Genomic DNA, 19101 nt, shown 5'->3' with positions numbered 1-19101 from the left:
GACTGATGTCATACAAAGCTCAGACTGATGTCATACAAGCTCAGACTGATGTCATGCAAACTCAGACTGATGCATTTTAAGCTCCGACTGATGTCATACAACTTCGGACTGATGTCATACAAGCTCCGACCGATGTCAAACAAGCTCCGACTGATGTCATACATGCTCCGACTGATGTCATGCAAGCTCACACTGATGTCATGCAAACTCAGACTAATGTCATACAAGGCTCAGACTGATGTCATGCAAACTCAGACTAATGTCATACAAGGCTCAGACTGATGCCATACAAAGCTCAGACTGATGTCAGCCAAGCTCAGACTGATGTCATACAAGCTCCGATTGATGTCATACAAGCTCCGACTGATGTCATGCAAGCTCAGACTGATGGCATGCAAACTCAGACTGATGTCATACAAGCTCAGACTGATGCCATACAAGCTCCGACTGATGTCATACAAGCTCCGACTGATGTCATGCAAGCTCAGACTGATGTCATGCAAACTTAGACTGATGTCATACAAGACTCAGACTGATGTCATACAAAGCTCAGACTGATGTCAGCCAAGGTCAGACTGATGTCATACAAGCTCCGATTGATGTCATACAAGCTCCGACTGATGTCATGCATGCTCAGACTGATGTCATACAAGTTCAGACTGATGTCATACAAGGCTCAGACTGATGTCATACAAGCTCAGAGCGATTTCATGCAAGCTCAGACCGATGTCATACAAGCTAAGACTGATGTCATACAAGTTCCGACTAATGTCATACAAGCTCCGACTGCTGTCATACAAGCTCAGACTCATGTCATACAAGTTCCGACTGATGTCATACAAGCTCAGACTGATATTCATACCAGCTCATACTGATGTCATGCAAGGCTCAGACTGATGTCACACAAGCTCAGATTGATGTCATACAAAGCTCAGACTGATGTCATACAAGCTCAGACTGATGTCATACAAGCTCCGATTGATGTCATACAAGCTCCGACTGATGTCATGCAAGCTCAGACTGATGGCATGCAAACTCAGACTGATGTCAGACAAGCTCAGACTGATGCATTTTAAGCTCCGACTGATGTCATATAACTTCGGACTGATGTCATACAAGCTCCGACCGATGTCAAGCAAGCTCCGACTGATGTCATACTTGCTCCGACTGATGTCATGCAAGCTCACACTGATGTCATGCAAACTCAGACTAATGTCATGCAAGCTCAGACTGATGGCATGCAAACTCAGACTGATGTCATACAAGCTCAGACTGATGTCATACACGCTCCGACTGATGTCAGACAAGCTCAGACTGATGCCATACAAGCTCCGACTGATGTCATACAAGCTCCGACTGATGTCATGCAATCTCAGACTGATGTCATGCAAACTTAGACTGATGTCATACAAGGCTCAGACTGATGTCATACAAAGCTCAGACTGATGTCAGCCAAGCTCAGACTGATGTCATACAAGCTCCGATTGATGTCATACAAGCTCCGACTGCTGTCATACAAGCTCAGACTCATGTCATACAAGTTCCGACTGATGTCATACAAGCTCAGACTGATATTCATACCAGCTCAGACTGATGTCATGCAAGGCTCAGACTGATGTCACACAAGCTCAGATTGATGTCATACAAAGCTCAGACTGATGTCATACAAGCTCAGACTGATGCATTTTAAGCTCCGACTGATGTCATACAAGTTCTGACTGATGTCATACAAGCTCCGACTGATGTCAGACAAGCTCCGACTGATGTCATACAAGCTCCGACTGATGTCATGCAAACTTAGACTGATGTCATGCAAGCTCAGACTGATGTCATACACGCTCCGACTCATGTCAGACAAGCTCAGACTGACGTCATACACGCTCCGACTGATGTCAGACAAGCTCAGACTGATGTCATACAAGCTCCGACTGATGTCATATAAGCTCCGACTGACGTCATACAAGCTCCGACTGATGTCATGCAAGCTCAGACTGATGTCATGCAAACTCAGACTGATGTCATACAAGCTCAGACTGATGTCATACACGCTCCGACTAATGTCATACAAGCAACGACTGATATTCATACAAGCTCAGACTGATGTCATACAAGCTCAGACTGATGTCATGTAAGCTCAGACTGATGTCTACAATGCTCAGACTGAGGTCATACAAGCTCCACCTGATGTCATGCCAGCTCCGACTGATGTCATACAATTTCCGACTGATGTCAGACAAGCTCAGACTGATGTCATACAAGCTCAGACTGATCTCATACAAGTTCCGACTGATGTCATACAAGTTTCGACTGATGTCAGACAAGCTCAGACTGATGTCATACAAGCTCAGACATGTCATACAAGGCTCAGACAGAAGTCATACAAGCTCAGAGCGATGTCATACAAGCTCCGACTGATGTCAGACAAGCTCCGTCTGATGTCAGACAAGCTCCGACTGATGTCATACAAGCTCAGACTGATGTCATACAATGCTCAGACTGATGTCATACAAGCTCCGACTGGTCATACCACCTCCGACTGATTTCATGCAAGCTCAGACTGATATCATGCTAACTCAGACTGATGGCACACAAGCTCAGACTGATGCCATTTAATCTCAGACTGATGTCATACAAGCTCAGACTGATGTAAGACAAGCTCAGACTGATGTTATATAAGCTCCGACTTATGTCACACAAGCTCAGACTGATGTCATACAAGCTCCGACTGATGTCATGCAGCTCAGACTGATGTCATGCATGCTCAGACTGATGTCATACAAGCTCAGACTGATGTCCTACAAGCTCAGACTGATGTCATACAAGTTCCGACTAATGTCATACAAGCTCAGACTGATGTCATGTAAGCTCAGACTGATGTCTACAATGCTCAGACTGAGGTCATACAAGCTCAGAGCGATGTCATGCAAGCTCAGACTGATGTCATACATGCTAAGACTGATGTCATACAAGCTCAGACTGATGTCATACAAGTTCCGACTAATGTCATACAAGCTCAGACTGATGTCATGTAAGCTCAGACTGATGTCAACAATGCTCAGACTGAGGTCATACAAGCTCCGACTGATGTCATACAAGCTCAGAGCAATTTCATGCAAGCTCAGACTGATGTCATACAAGCTAAGACTGATGTCATACAATTCCGACTAATGTCATACAAGCTCCGACTGATGTCAGACAAGCTCAGACTGATGTCATACAAGCTCAGACTGATGTCATACAAGTTCCGACTGATGTCATACAAGCTCAGACTGATGTAAGACAAGCTCAGACTGATGTCATGCAAACAGACTAATGTCATACAAGCTCCGACTGATGTCATACAAGTTCCGACTGATGTCATACAAGCTCAGACTGATGTAAGACAAGCTCAGACTGATGTCATGCAAGGTCAGAGCGATGTCATGCAAACAGACTGATGTCATACAAGCTCCGACTGATGTTATACAAGTTCAGACAGATGTCATGCAAGGGTCAGACTGATGTCATGCAAGCTCCGACTGGTCATACCAGCTTGGACTGATTTCATGCAAGCTCAGACTGATATCATGCTAACTCAGACTGATGGCATACAAGCTCAGACTGATTCCATGTAATCTCAGACTGATGTCATACAAGCTCAGACTGATGTCATACAAGTTCCGACTGATGTCTTACAAGCTCAGACTGATGTAAGACAAGCTCAGACTGATGTCATGCAAACAGACTAATGTCATACAAACTCCGACTGATGTCATACAAGTTCCGACTGATGTCATACAAGCTCAGACTGATGTAAGACAAGCTCAGACTGATGTCATGCAAGGTCAGAGCGATGTCATGCAAACAGACTGATGTCATACAAGCTCCGACTGATGTTATACAAGTTCAGACAGATGTCATGCAAGGGTCAGACTGATGTCATACAAGCTCCGACTGGTCATACCAGCTTGGACTGATTTCATGCAAGCTCAGACTGATATCATGCTAACTCAGACTGATGGCATACAAGCTCAGACTGATTCCATGTAATCTCAGACTGATGTCATACAAGTTCCGACTAATGTCATACAAGCTCAGACTGATGTCATGTAAGCTCAGACTGATGTCTACAATGCTCAGACTGAGGTCATACAAGCTCCGACTGATGTCATACAAGACTCAGACTGATGTCATACAAGCTCAGAGCAATTTCATGCAAGCTCAGACCGATGTCATACAAGCTAAGACTGATGTCATACAATTCCGACTAATGTCATACAAGCTCCGACTGATGTCAGACAAGCTCAGACTGATGTCATACAAGCTCAGACTGATGTCATACAAGTTCCGACTGATGTCATACAAGCTCAGACTGATGTCATACATGTTCCGACTAATGTCATACAAGCTCAGACTGATGTCATGTAAGCTCAGACTGATGTCTACAATGCTCAGACTGAGGTCATACAAGCTCCGACTGATGTCATACAAGACTGAGACTGATGTCATACAAGCTCAGAGCAATTTCATGCAAGCTCAGACCGATGTCATACAAGCTAAGACTGATGTCATACAATTCCGACTAATGTCATACAAACTCCGACTGATGTCAGACAAGCTCAGACTGATGTCATACAAGCTCAGACTGATGTCATACAAGTTCCGACTGATGTCATACAAGCTCAGACTGATGTAAGACAAGCTCAGACTGATGTCATGCAAACAGACTAATGTCATACAAGCTCCGACTGATGTCATACAAGTTCCGACTGATGTCATACAAGCTCAGACTGATGTAAGACAAGCTCAGACTGATGTCATGCAAGGTCAGAGCGATGTCATGCAAACAGACTGATGTCATACAAGCTCCGACTGATGTTATACAAGTTCAGACAGATGTCATGCAAGGGTCAGACTGATGTCATACAAGCTCCGACTGATGTCATACAAGACTCAGACTGATGTCATACAAGCTCAGAGCAATTTCATGCAAGCTCAGACCGATGTCATACAAGCTAAGACTGATGTCATACAATTCCGACTAATGTCATACAAGCTCCGACTGATGTCAGACAAGCTCAGACTGATGTCATACAAGCTCAGACTGATGTCATACAAGTTCCGACTGATGTCATACAAGCTCAGACTGATGTCATACATGTTCCGACTAATGTCATACAAGCTCAGACTGATGTCATGTAAGCTCAGACTGATGTCTACAATGCTCAGACTGAGGTCATACAAGCTCCGACTGATGTCATACAAGACTGAGACTGATGTCATACAAGCTCAGAGCAATTTCATGCAAGCTCAGACCGATGTCATACAAGCTAAGACTGATGTCATACAATTCCGACTAATGTCATACAAACTCCGACTGATGTCAGACAAGCTCAGACTGATGTCATACAAGCTCAGACTGATGTCATACAAGTTCCGACTGATGTCATACAAGCTCAGACTGATGTAAGACAAGCTCAGACTGATGTCATGCAAACAGACTAATGTCATACAAGCTCCGACTGATGTCATACAAGTTCCGACTGATGTCATACAAGCTCAGACTGATGTAAGACAAGCTCAGACTGATGTCATGCAAGGTCAGAGCGATGTCATGCAAACAGACTGATGTCATACAAGCTCCGACTGATGTTATACAAGTTCAGACAGATGTCATGCAAGGGTCAGACTGATGTCATACAAGCTCCGACTGGTCATACCAGCTTGGACTGATTTCATGCAAGCTCAGACTGATATCATGCTAACTCAGACTGATGGCATACAAGCTCAGACTGATTCCATGTAATCTCAGACTGATGTCATACAAGTTCCGACTAATGTCATACAAGCTCAGACTGATGTCATGTAAGCTCAGACTGATGTCATACAAGCTCAGACTGATGTCATACAAGTTCCGACTGATGTCATACAAGCTCAGACTGATGTCATGCAAACAGACTAATGTCATACAAGCTCAGACTGATGTCATACAAGTTCCGACTGATGTCATACAAGCTCAGACTGATGTAAGACAAGCTCAGACTGATGTCATGCAAGGTCAGAGCGATGTCATGCAAACAGACTGATGTCATACAAGCTCCGACTGGTCATACCAGCTTGGACTGATTTCATGCAAGCTCAGACTGATATCATGCTAACTCAGACTGATGGCATACAAGCTCAGACTGATTCCATGTAATCTCAGACTGATGTCATACAAGTTCCGACTAATGTCATACAAGCTCAGACTGATGTCATGTAAGCTCAGACTGATGTCATACAAGCTCAGACTGATGTCATACAAGTTCCGACTGATGTCATACAAGCTCAGACTGATGTCATGCAAACAGACTAATGTCATACAAGCTCAGACTGATGTCATACAAGTTCCGACTGATGTCATACAAGCTCAGACTGATGTAAGACAAGCTCAGACTGATGTCATGCAAGGTCAGAGCGATGTCATGCAAACAGACTGATGTCATACAAGCTCCGACTGATGTTATACAAGTTCAGACAGATGTCATGCAAGGGTCAGACTGATGTCATACAAGCTCCGACTGGTCATACCACCTCCGACTGATTTCATGCAAGCTCAGACTGATATCATGCTAACTCAGACTGATGGCATACAAGCTCAGACTGATTCCATGTAATCTCAGACTGATGTCATACAAGCTCAGACTGATGTAAGACAAGCTCAGACTGATGTTATATAAGCTCCGACTGATGTCATACAAGCTCAGACTGATGTCATACAAGCTCCGACTGATGTCATGCAGCTCAGACTGATGTCATACAAGCTCAGACTGATGTCATACAAGCTCAGAGCGATGTCATGCAAGCTCAGACTGATGTCATACAAACTAAGACTGATGTCATACAAGCTCAGACTGATGTCATACAAGTTCCGACTAATGTCATACAAGCTCAGACTGATGTCATGTAAGCTCAGACTGATGTCTATAATGCTCAGACTGAGGTCATACAAGCTCCGACTGATGTCATACAAGACTCAGACTGATGTCATACAAGCTCAGAGCAATTTCATGCAAGCTCAGACCGATGTCATACAAGCTAAGACTGATGTCATACAATTCCGACTAATGTCATACAAGCTCCGACTGATATTCATACAAGCTCAGACTGATGTCATACAAGCTCAGACTGATGTCATGTAAGCTCAGACTGATGTCTACAATGCTCAGACTGAGGTCATACAAGCTCCACCTGATGTCATGCCAGCTCCGACTGATGTCATACAATTTCCGACTGATGTCAGACAAGCTCAGACTGATGTCATACAAGCTCAGACTGATCTCATACAAGTTCCGACTGATATCATACAAGTTTCGACTGATGTCAGACAAGCTCAGACTGATGTCATACAAGCTCAGACTGATGTCATACAAGTTCCGACTGATGTCATACAAGCTCAGACTGATGTAAGACAAGCTCAGTCTGATGTCATGCAAGCTCAGACTGATGTCATGCAAACAGACTGATGTCATACAAAGCTCAGACTGATGTCATACAAGCTCCGACTGATGTCATACAAGTCCGACTGATGTCATATAAGCTCCGACTGATGTCATACAAGCTCAGACTGATGTCATACAAGCTCAGACTGATGTCATACAAGCTCAGACTGATGTCATGCAAACTCCGACTGATGTCATACAAGCTCAGACTGATTTCATACAAGCTCTGACTGATGTCATACAAGCTCAGACTGATGTCATGCTAACTCAGACTGATGGCATACAAGCTCAGACTGATGTCATGTAATCTCAGACTGATGTCATACAAGCTGAGACTGATATCATAAAAGGCTCAGACTGGTGTCATACAAGATCAGACTGATGTAAGACAGGCTCAGACTGATGTTATATAAGCTCCGCCTGATGTCATACAAGCTCAGACTGATGTCGTACAATCTCCGACTGATGTCATGCAAGCTCAGACTGACGTCATGCATGCTCAGACTGATGTCATACAAGCTCAGACTGATGCCATACAAGCTCAGACTGATGTCATACAAGTTCCGACTAATGTCATACAAGTTCAGACTGATGTCATGTAAGCTCAGACTGATGTCTACAATGCTCAGACTGAGGTCATACAAGCTCCAACTGATGTCATACCAGCTCCGACTGATGTCATACAAGTTCCGACTGATGTCAGACAAGCTCAGACTGATGTCATACAAGCTCAGACTGAAGTCATACAAGTTCTGACTGATGTCATACAAGTTCCGACTGATGTCAGACAAGCTCAGACTGATGTCATACAAGCTCAGACTGATGTGATAGAAGTTCCGACTGATGTCATACAAGCTCAGACTGATGTAAGACAAGCTCAGACTGATGTCATGCAAGCTCAGACTGATGTCATGCAAACAGACTGATGTCATACAAGCTCCGACTGATGTCATACAAGTTCAGACTGATGTCATGCAAGGCTCAGACTGATGTCATACAAAGCTCAGACTGATGTCATACACGCTCAGACTGATGTCATGTAAGCTCAGACTGATGTCATTCAAGCTCCGACTGATGTCATGGAAGCTCAGACTGATGTCATGCAAACAGACTAATGCCATACAAGCTCCAACTGATGTCACACAAGCTCAGACTGATGTCATGCAAACTCAGACTGATGTCTATAAGTACGACTGATGTCATATCAGCTGAGACATGTCATACAAGGCTCTGACTGATGTCATACAAGCTCAGACATGTCATACAAGGCTCAGACTGATGTCATACAAGCTCAGACTGATGTCATACAAGTTCCGACTGATGTCATACAAGCTCATACTGATGTCATGTAAGCTCAGACTGATGTCTACAATGCTCAGACTGAGGTCATACAAGCTCCGACTGATGTCATACAAGACTCAGACTGATGTCATACAAGCTCAGAGCAATTTCATGCAAGCTCAGACCGATGTCATACAAGCTAAGACTGATGTCATACAATTCCGACTAATGTCATACAAGCTCCGACTGATGTCAGACAAGCTCAGACTGATGTCATACAAGCTCAGACTGATGTCATACAAGTTCCGACTGATGTCATACAAGCTCAGACTGATGTAAGACAAGCTCAGATTGATGTCATGCAAACAGACTAATTTCATACAAGCTCCGACTGATGTCATACAAGTTCCGACTGATGTCATACAAGCTCAGACTGATGTAAGACAAGCTCAGACTGATGTCATGCAAGGTCAGAGCGATGTCATGCAAACAGACTGATGTCATACAAGCTCCGACTGATGTTATACAAGTTCAGGCAGATGTCATGCAAGGGTCAGACTGATGTCATACAAGCTCCGACTGGTCATACCAGCTTGGACTGATTTCATGCAAGCTCAGACTGATATCATGCTAACTCAGACTGATGGCATACAAGCTAAGACTGATTCCATGTAATCTCAGACTGATGTCATACAAGCTCAGACTGATGTCATACAAGTTCCGACTGATGTCATACAAGCTCAGACTGATGTAAGACAAGCTCAGACTGATGTCATGCAAACAGACTAATGTCATACAAGCTCCGACTGATGTCATACAAGTTCCGAATGATGTCATACAAGCTCAGACTGATTTAAGACAAGCTCAGACTGATGTCATGCAAGGTCAGAGCGATGTCATGCAAACAGACTGATGTCATACAAGCTCCGACTGATGTTATACAAGTTCAGACAGATGTCATGCAAGGGTCAGACTGATGTCATACAAGCTCCGACTGGTCATACCAGCTTGGACTGATTTCATGCAAGCTCAGACTGATATCATGCTAACTCAGACTGATGGCATACAAGCTCAGACTGATTCCATGTAATCTCAGACTGATGTCATACAAGTTCCGACTAATGTCATACAAGCTCAGACTGATGTCATGTAAGCTCAGACTGATGTCTACAATGCTCAGACTGAGATCATACAAGCTCCGACTGATGTCATACAAGATTCAGACTGATGTCATACAAGCTCAGAGCAATTTCATGCAAGCTCAGACCGATGTCATACAAGCTAAGACTGATGTCATACAAATCCGACTAATGTCATACAAGCTCCGACTGATGTCAGACAAGCTCAGACTGATGTCATACAAGCTCAGACTGATGTCATACAAGTTCCGACTGATGTCATACAAGCTCAGACTGATGTCATACAAGTTCCGACTAATGTCATACAAGCTCAGACTGATGTCATGTAAGCTCAGACTGATGTCTACAATGCTCAGACTGAGGTCATACAAGCTCCGACTGATGTCATACAAGACTCAGACTGATGTCATACAAGCTCAGAGCAATTTCATGCAAGCTCAGACCGATGTCATACAAGCTAAGACTGATGTCATACAATTCCGACTAATGTCATACAAGCTCCGACTGATGTCAGACAAGCTCAGACTGATGTCATACAAGCTCAGACTGATGTCATACAAGTTCCGACTGATGTCATACAAGCTCAGACTGATGTAAGACAAGCTCAGACTGATGTCATGCAAACAGACTAATGTCATACAAGCTCCGACTGATGTCATACAAGTTCCGACTGATGTCATACAAGCTCAGACTGATGTAAGACAAGCTCAGACTGATGTCATGCAAGGTCAGAGCGATGTCATGCAAACAGACTGATGTCATACAAGCTCCGACTGATGTTATACAAGTTCAGACAGATGTCATGCAAGGGTCAGACTGATGTCATACAAGCTCCGACTGGTCATACCAGCTTGGACTGATTTCATGCAAGCTCAGACTGATATCATGCTAACTCAGACTGATGGCATACAAGCTCAGACTGATTCCATGTAATCTCAGACTGATGTCATACAAGTTCCGACTAATGTCATACAAGCTCAGACTGATGTCATGTAAGCTCAGACTGATGTCATACAAGCTCAGACTGATGTCATACAAGTTCCGACTGATGTCATACAAGCTCAGACTGATGTCATGCAAACAGACTAATGTCATACAAGCTCCGACTGATGTCATACAAGTTCCGACTGATGTCATACAAGCTCAGACTGATGTAAGACAAGCTCAGACTGATGTCATGCAAGGTCAGAGCGATGTCATGCAAACAGACTGATGTCATACAAGCTCCGACTGATGTTATACAAGTTCAGCCAGATGTCATGCAAGGGTCAGACTGATGTCATGCAAGCTCCGACTGGTCATACCACCTCCGACTGATTTCATGCAAGCTCAGACTGATATCATGCTAACTCAGACTGATGGCATACAAGCTCAGACTGATTCCATGTAATCTCAGACTGATGTAATACAAGCTCAGACTGATGTCATACAAGTTCCGACTGATGTCATACAAGCTCAGACTGATGTAAGACAAGCTCAGACTGATGTCATGCAAACTAAGACTGATGTCATACAAGCTCAGACTGATGTCATACAAGTTCCGACTAATGTCATACAAGCTCAGACTGATGTCATGTAAGCTCAGACTGATGTCTATAATGCTCAGACTGAGGTCATACAAGCTCCGACTGATGTCATACAAGACTCAGACTGATGTCATACAAGCTCAGAGCAATTTCATGCAAGCTCAGACCGATGTCATACAAGCTAAGACTGATGTCATACAATTCCGACTAATGTCATACAAGCTCCGACTGATATTCATACAAGCTCAGACTGATGTCATACAAGCTCAGACTGATGTCATGTAAGCTCAGACTGATGTCTACAATGCTCAGACTGAGGTCATACAAGCTCCACCTGATGTCATGCCAGCTCCGACTGATGTCATACAATTTCCGACTGATGTCAGACAAGCTCAGACTGATGTCATACAAGCTCAGACTGATCTCATACAAGTTCCGACTGATATCATACAAGTTTCGACTGATGTCAGACAAGCTCAGACTGATGTCATACAAGCTCAGACTGATGTCATACAAGTTCCGACTGATGTCATACAAGCTCAGACTGATGTAAGACAAGCTCAGTCTGATGTCATGCAAGCTCAGACTGATGTCATGCAAACAGACTGATGTCATACAAAGCTCAGACTGATGTCATACAAGCTCCGACTGATGTCATACAAGTCCGACTGATGTCATATAAGCTCCGACTGATGTCATACAAGCTCAGACTGATGTCATACAAGCTCAGACTGATGTCATACAAGCTCAGACTGATGTCATGCAAACTCCGACTGATGTCATACAAGCTCAGACTGATTTCATACAAGCTCTGACTGATGTCATACAAGCTCAGACTGATGTCATGCTAACTCAGACTGATGGCATACAAGCTCAGACTGATGTCATGTAATCTCAGACTGATGTCATACAAGCTGAGACTGATATCATAAAAGGCTCAGACTGGTGTCATACAAGATCAGACTGATGTAAGACAGGCTCAGACTGATGTTATATAAGCTCCGCCTGATGTCATACAAGCTCAGACTGATGTCGTACAATCTCCGACTGATGTCATGCAAGCTCAGACTGACGTCATGCATGCTCAGACTGATGTCATACAAGCTCAGACTGATGCCATACAAGCTCAGACTGATGTCATACAAGTTCCGACTAATGTCATACAAGTTCAGACTGATGTCATGTAAGCTCAGACTGATGTCTACAATGCTCAGACTGAGGTCATACAAGCTCCAACTGATGTCATACCAGCTCCGACTGATGTCATACAAGTTCCGACTGATGTCAGACAAGCTCAGACTGATGTCATACAAGCTCAGACTGAAGTCATACAAGTTCTGACTGATGTCATACAAGTTCCGACTGATGTCAGACAAGCTCAGACTGATGTCATACAAGCTCAGACTGATGTGATAGAAGTTCCGACTGATGTCATACAAGCTCAGACTGATGTAAGACAAGCTCAGACTGATGTCATGCAAGCTCAGACTGATGTCATGCAAACAGACTGATGTCATACAAGCTCCGACTGATGTCATACAAGTTCAGACTGATGTCATGCAAGGCTCAGACTGATGTCATACAAAGCTCAGACTGATGTCATACACGCTCAGACTGATGTCATGTAAGCTCAGACTGATGTCATTCAAGCTCCGACTGATGTCATGGAAGCTCAGACTGATGTCATGCAAACAGACTAATGCCATACAAGCTCCAACTGATGTCACACAAGCTCAGACTGATGTCATGCAAACTCAGACTGATGTCTATAAGTACGACTGATGTCATATCAGCTGAGACATGTCATACAAGGCTCTGACTGATGTCATACAAGCTCAGACATGTCATACAAGGCTCAGACTGATGTCATACAAGCTCAGACTGATGTCATACAAGTTCCGACTGATGTCATACAAGCTCATACTGATGTCATGTAAGCTCAGACTGATGTCTACAATGCTCAGACTGAGGTCATACAAGCTCCGACTGATGTCATACAAGACTCAGACTGATGTCATACAAGCTCAGAGCAATTTCATGCAAGCTCAGACCGATGTCATACAAGCTAAGACTGATGTCATACAATTCCGACTAATGTCATACAAGCTCCGACTGATGTCAGACAAGCTCAGACTGATGTCATACAAGCTCAGACTGATGTCATACAAGTTCCGACTGATGTCATACAAGCTCAGACTGATGTAAGACAAGCTCAGATTGATGTCATGCAAACAGACTAATTTCATACAAGCTCCGACTGATGTCATACAAGTTCCGACTGATGTCATACAAGCTCAGACTGATGTAAGACAAGCTCAGACTGATGTCATGCAAGGTCAGAGCGATGTCATGCAAACAGACTGATGTCATACAAGCTCCGACTGATGTTATACAAGTTCAGGCAGATGTCATGCAAGGGTCAGACTGATGTCATACAAGCTCCGACTGGTCATACCAGCTTGGACTGATTTCATGCAAGCTCAGACTGATATCATGCTAACTCAGACTGATGGCATACAAGCTAAGACTGATTCCATGTAATCTCAGACTGATGTCATACAAGCTCAGACTGATGTCATACAAGTTCCGACTGATGTCATACAAGCTCAGACTGATGTAAGACAAGCTCAGACTGATGTCATGCAAACAGACTAATGTCATACAAGCTCCGACTGATGTCATACAAGTTCCGAATGATGTCATACAAGCTCAGACTGATTTAAGACAAGCTCAGACTGATGTCATGCAAGGTCAGAGCGATGTCATGCAAACAGACTGATGTCATACAAGCTCCGACTGATGTTATACAAGTTCAGACAGATGTCATGCAAGGGTCAGACTGATGTCATACAAGCTCCGACTGGTCATACCAGCTTGGACTGATTTCATGCAAGCTCAGACTGATATCATGCTAACTCAGACTGATGGCATACAAGCTCAGACTGATTCCATGTAATCTCAGACTGATGTCATACAAGTTCCGACTAATGTCATACAAGCTCAGACTGATGTCATGTAAGCTCAGACTGATGTCTACAATGCTCAGACTGAGATCATACAAGCTCCGACTGATGTCATACAAGATTCAGACTGATGTCATACAAGCTCAGAGCAATTTCATGCAAGCTCAGACCGATGTCATACAAGCTAAGACTGATGTCATACAAATCCGACTAATGTCATACAAGCTCCGACTGATGTCAGACAAGCTCAGACTGATGTCATACAAGCTCAGACTGATGTCATACAAGTTCCGACTGATGTCATACAAGCTCAGACTGATGTCATACAAGTTCCGACTAATGTCATACAAGCTCAGACTGATGTCATGTAAGCTCAGACTGATGTCTACAATGCTCAGACTGAGGTCATACAAGCTCCGACTGATGTCATACAAGACTCAGACTGATGTCATACAAGCTCAGAGCAATTTCATGCAAGCTCAGACCGATGTCATACAAGCTAAGACTGATGTCATACAATTCCGACTAATGTCATACAAGCTCCGACTGATGTCAGACAAGCTCAGACTGATGTCATACAAGCTCAGACTGATGTCATACAAGTTCCGACTGATGTCATACAAGCTCAGACTGATGTAAGACAAGCTCAGACTGATGTCATGCAAACAGACTAATGTCATACAAGCTCCGACTGATGTCATACAAGTTCCGACTGATGTCATACAAGCTCAGACTGATGTAAGACAAGCTCAGACTGATGTCATGCAAGGTCAGAGCGATGTCATGCAAACAGACTGATGTCATACAAGCTCCGACTGATGTTATACAAGTTCAGACAGATGTCATGCAAGGGTCAGACTGATGTCATACAAGCTCCGACTGGTCATACCAGCTTGGACTGATTTCATGCAAGCTCAGACTGATATCATGCTAACTCAGACTGATGGCATACAAGCTCAGACTGATTCCATGTAATCTCAGACTGATGTCATACAAGTTCCGACTAATGTCATACAAGCTCAGACTGATGTCATGTAAGCTCAGACTGATGTCATACAAGCTCAGACTGATGTCATACAAGTTCCGACTGATGTCATACAAGCTCAGACTGATGTCATGCAAACAGACTAATGTCATACAAGCTCCGACTGATGTCATACAAGTTCCGACTGATGTCATACAAGCTCAGACTGATGTAAGACAAGCTCAGACTGATGTCATGCAAGGTCAGAGCGATGTCATGCAAACAGACTGATGTCATACAAGCTCCGACTGATGTTATACAAGTTCAGCCAGATGTCATGCAAGGGTCAGACTGATGTCATGCAAGCTCCGACTGGTCATACCACCTCCGACTGATTTCATGCAAGCTCAGACTGATATCATGCTAACTCAGACTGATGGCATACAAGCTCAGACTGATTCCATGTAATCTCAGACTGATGTAATACAAGCTCAGACTGATGTCATACAAGTTCCGACTGATGTCATACAAGCTCAGACTGATGTAAGACAAGCTCAGACTGATGTCATGCAAACAGACTAATGTCATACAAGCTCCGAGTGATGTCATACAAGTTCCGACTGATGTCATACAAGCTCAGACTGATGTAAGACAAGCTCAGACTGAAGTCATGCAAGGTCAGAGCGATGTCATGCAAACAGACTGATGTCATACAAGCTCCGACTGATGTTATACAAGTTCAGACAGATGTCATGCAAGGGTCAGACTGATGTCATACAAGCTCCGACTGGTCATACCAGCTTGGACTGATTTCATGCAAGCTCAGACTGATATCATGCTAACTCAGACTGATGGCATACAAGCTCAGACTGATTCCATGTAATCTCAGACTGATGTCATACAAGCTCAGACTGATGTAAGACAAGCTCAGACTGATGTTATATAAGCTCCGACTGATGTCATACAAGCTCAGACTGATGTCATACAAGCTCCGACTGATGTCATGCAGCTCAGACTGATGTCATACAAGCTCAGACTGATGTCATACAAGCTCAGAGCGATGTCATGCAAGCTCAGACTGATGTCATACAAGCTAAGACTGATGTCATACAAGCTCAGACTGATGTCATACAAGTTCCGACTAATGTCATACAAGCTCAGACTGATGTCATGTAAGCTCAGACTGATGTCTATAATGCTCAGACTGAGGTCATACAAGCTCCGACTGATGTCATACAAGACTCAGACTGATGTCATACAAGCTCAGAGCAATTTCATGCAAGCTCAGACCGATGTCATACAAGCTAAGACTGATGTCATACAATTCCGACTAATGTCATACAAGCTCCGACTGATATTCATACAAGCTCAGACTGATGTCATACAAGCTCAGACTGATGTCATGTAAGCTCAGACTGATGTCTACAATGCTCAGACTGAGGTCATACAAGCTCCACCTGATGTCATGCCAGCTCCGACTGATGTCATACAATTTCCGACTGATGTCGGACAAGCTCAGACTGATGTCATACAAGCTCAGACTGATCTCATACAAGTTCCGACTGATATCATACAAGTTTCGACTGATGTCAGACAAGCTCAGACTGATGTCATACAAGCTCAGACTGATGTCATACAAGTTCCGACTGATGTCATACAAGCTCAGACTGATGTAAGACAAGCTCAGACTGATGTCATGCAAGCTCAGACTGATGTCATGCAAACAGACTGATGTCATACAAAGCTCAGACTGATGTCATACAAGCTCCGACTGATGTCATACAAGTCCGACTGATGTCATATAAGCTCCGACTGATGTCATACAAGCTCAGACTGATGTCATACAAGCTCAGACTGATGTCATACAAGCTCAGACTGATGTCATGCAAACTCCGACTGATGTCATACAAGCTCAGACTGATGTCATACAAGCTCTGACTGATGTCATGCAAGCTCAGACTGATGTCATGCTAACTCAGACTGATGGCATACAAGCTCAGACTGATGTCATGTAATCTCAGACTGATGTCATACAAGCTCAGACTGATGTCATAAAAGGCTCAGACTGATGTCATACAAGCTCCGCCTGATGTAAGACAGGCTCAGACTGATGTTACATAAGCTCCGCCTGATGTCATACAAGCTCAGACTGATGTCGTACAATCTCCGACTGATGTCATGCAAGCTCAGACTGATGTCATGCATGCTCAGACTGATGTCATACAAGCTCAGACTGATGTCATACAAGCTCAGACTGATGTCATACAAGTTCCGACTAATGTCATACAAGTTCAGACTGATGTCATGTAAGCTCAGACTGATGTCTACAATGCTCAGACTGAGGTCATACAAGCTCCAACTGATGTCATACCAGCTCCGACTGATGTCATACAAGTTCCGACTGATGTCAGACATGCTCAGACTGATGTCATACAAGCTCAGACTGAAGTCATACAAGGTCTGACTGATGTCATACAAGTTCCGACTGATGTCAGACAAGCTCAGACTGATGTCATACAAGTTCCGACTAATGTCATACAAGTTCAGACTGATGTCATGTAAGCTCAGACTGATGTCTACAATGCTCAGACTGAGGTCATACAAGCTCCAACTGATGTCATACCAGCTCCGACTGATGTCATACGTTCCGACTGATGTCAGACAAGCTCAGACTGATGTCATACAAGCTCAGACTGAAGTCATACAAGTTCTGACTGATGTCATACAAGTTCTGACTGATGTCAGACAAGCTCAGACTGATGTCATACAAGCTCAGACTGATGTGATAGAAGTTCCGACTGATGTCATACAAGCTCAGACTGATGTAAGACAAGCTCAGACTGATGTCATGCAAGCTCAGACTGATGTCATGCAAACAGACTGATGTCATACAAGCTCCGACTGATGTCATACAAGTTCAGACTGATGTCATGCAAGGCTCAGACTGATGTCATACAAAGCTCAGACTGATGTCATACACGCTCAGACTGATGTCATGTAAGCTCAGACTGATGTCATACAAGCTCCGACTGATGTCATGGAAGCTCAGACTGATGTCATGCAAACAGACTAATGCCATACAAGCTCCAACTGATGTCATACAAGCTCAGACTGATGTCATGCAAACTCAGACTGATGTCTATAAGCTCCGACTGATGTCATATCAGCTGAGACATGTCATACAAGACTCAGACTGATGTCATACAAGCTCAGACATGTCATACAAGGCTCAGACTGATGTCATACAAGCTCAGAGCGATGTCATGCAAGCTCAGACTGATGTTATATAAGCTCCGACTGATGTCATGCAAGCTCAGACTGATGTCATACAAGCTCCAACTGATGTCATACAAGCTCCGACTGATGTCATGCAAGCTCAGACTGATGTCATACAATGCTCCGACTGATGTCATACAAGCTCCGACTGATGTCACAAGCTCAGACTGATGTCATACAAGCTCCGACTGATGTCATGCAACCTCAGACTGATGTCATGCAAGCAGACTAATGTCATACAAGCTCCGACTGATGTCATACAAGCTCAGACTGAGGTCATGCAAACTCAGACTGATGTCTATAAGTTCCGACTGATGTCATACAAGCTGAGACATGTCATACAAGGCTCAGACTGATGTTAAACAAGCTCAGACATGTCATACAAGGCTCAGACAGAAGTCATACAAGCTCAGAGCGATGTCATACAATGCTCAGACTGATGTCATACAAGCTTCGACTGGTCATACCACCTCCGACTGATTTCATGCAAGC

The 19101-nt window shown here is 43.9% G+C and overlaps 1 protein-coding gene across 1 annotated transcript in view; it reads right to left on the bottom strand.

Moving 5' to 3' along the window:
* Nucleotides 1-2060: 2060 nt before the first annotated feature.
* LOC139266198 (methyl-accepting chemotaxis protein 2-like) overlaps nucleotides 2061-19101 on the bottom strand; it is an 88303-nt gene continuing 71262 nt past the window's right edge. Inside the window, exons 8-11 of the mRNA XM_070884030.1 lie at nucleotides 16719-16979; nucleotides 11669-11929; nucleotides 7138-7398; nucleotides 2061-2223 (exon numbers count right to left, since the gene is read on the bottom strand). Of these exons, the coding sequence (XP_070740131.1) occupies nucleotides 2061-2223; nucleotides 7138-7398; nucleotides 11669-11929; nucleotides 16719-16979 (946 nt within the window). The remainder of the gene's footprint in view (nucleotides 2224-7137; nucleotides 7399-11668; nucleotides 11930-16718; nucleotides 16980-19101) is intronic.

The sequence above is a fragment of the Pristiophorus japonicus genome, chromosome 6 (assembly GCF_044704955.1).
Source record: "Pristiophorus japonicus isolate sPriJap1 chromosome 6, sPriJap1.hap1, whole genome shotgun sequence".
Classification (NCBI taxonomy): Eukaryota; Metazoa; Chordata; class Chondrichthyes; family Pristiophoridae; genus Pristiophorus; species Pristiophorus japonicus.
The sequence above is the reverse complement of the archived record's forward strand: the minus strand, read 5'-3'. Positions and strand labels throughout refer to the sequence as shown.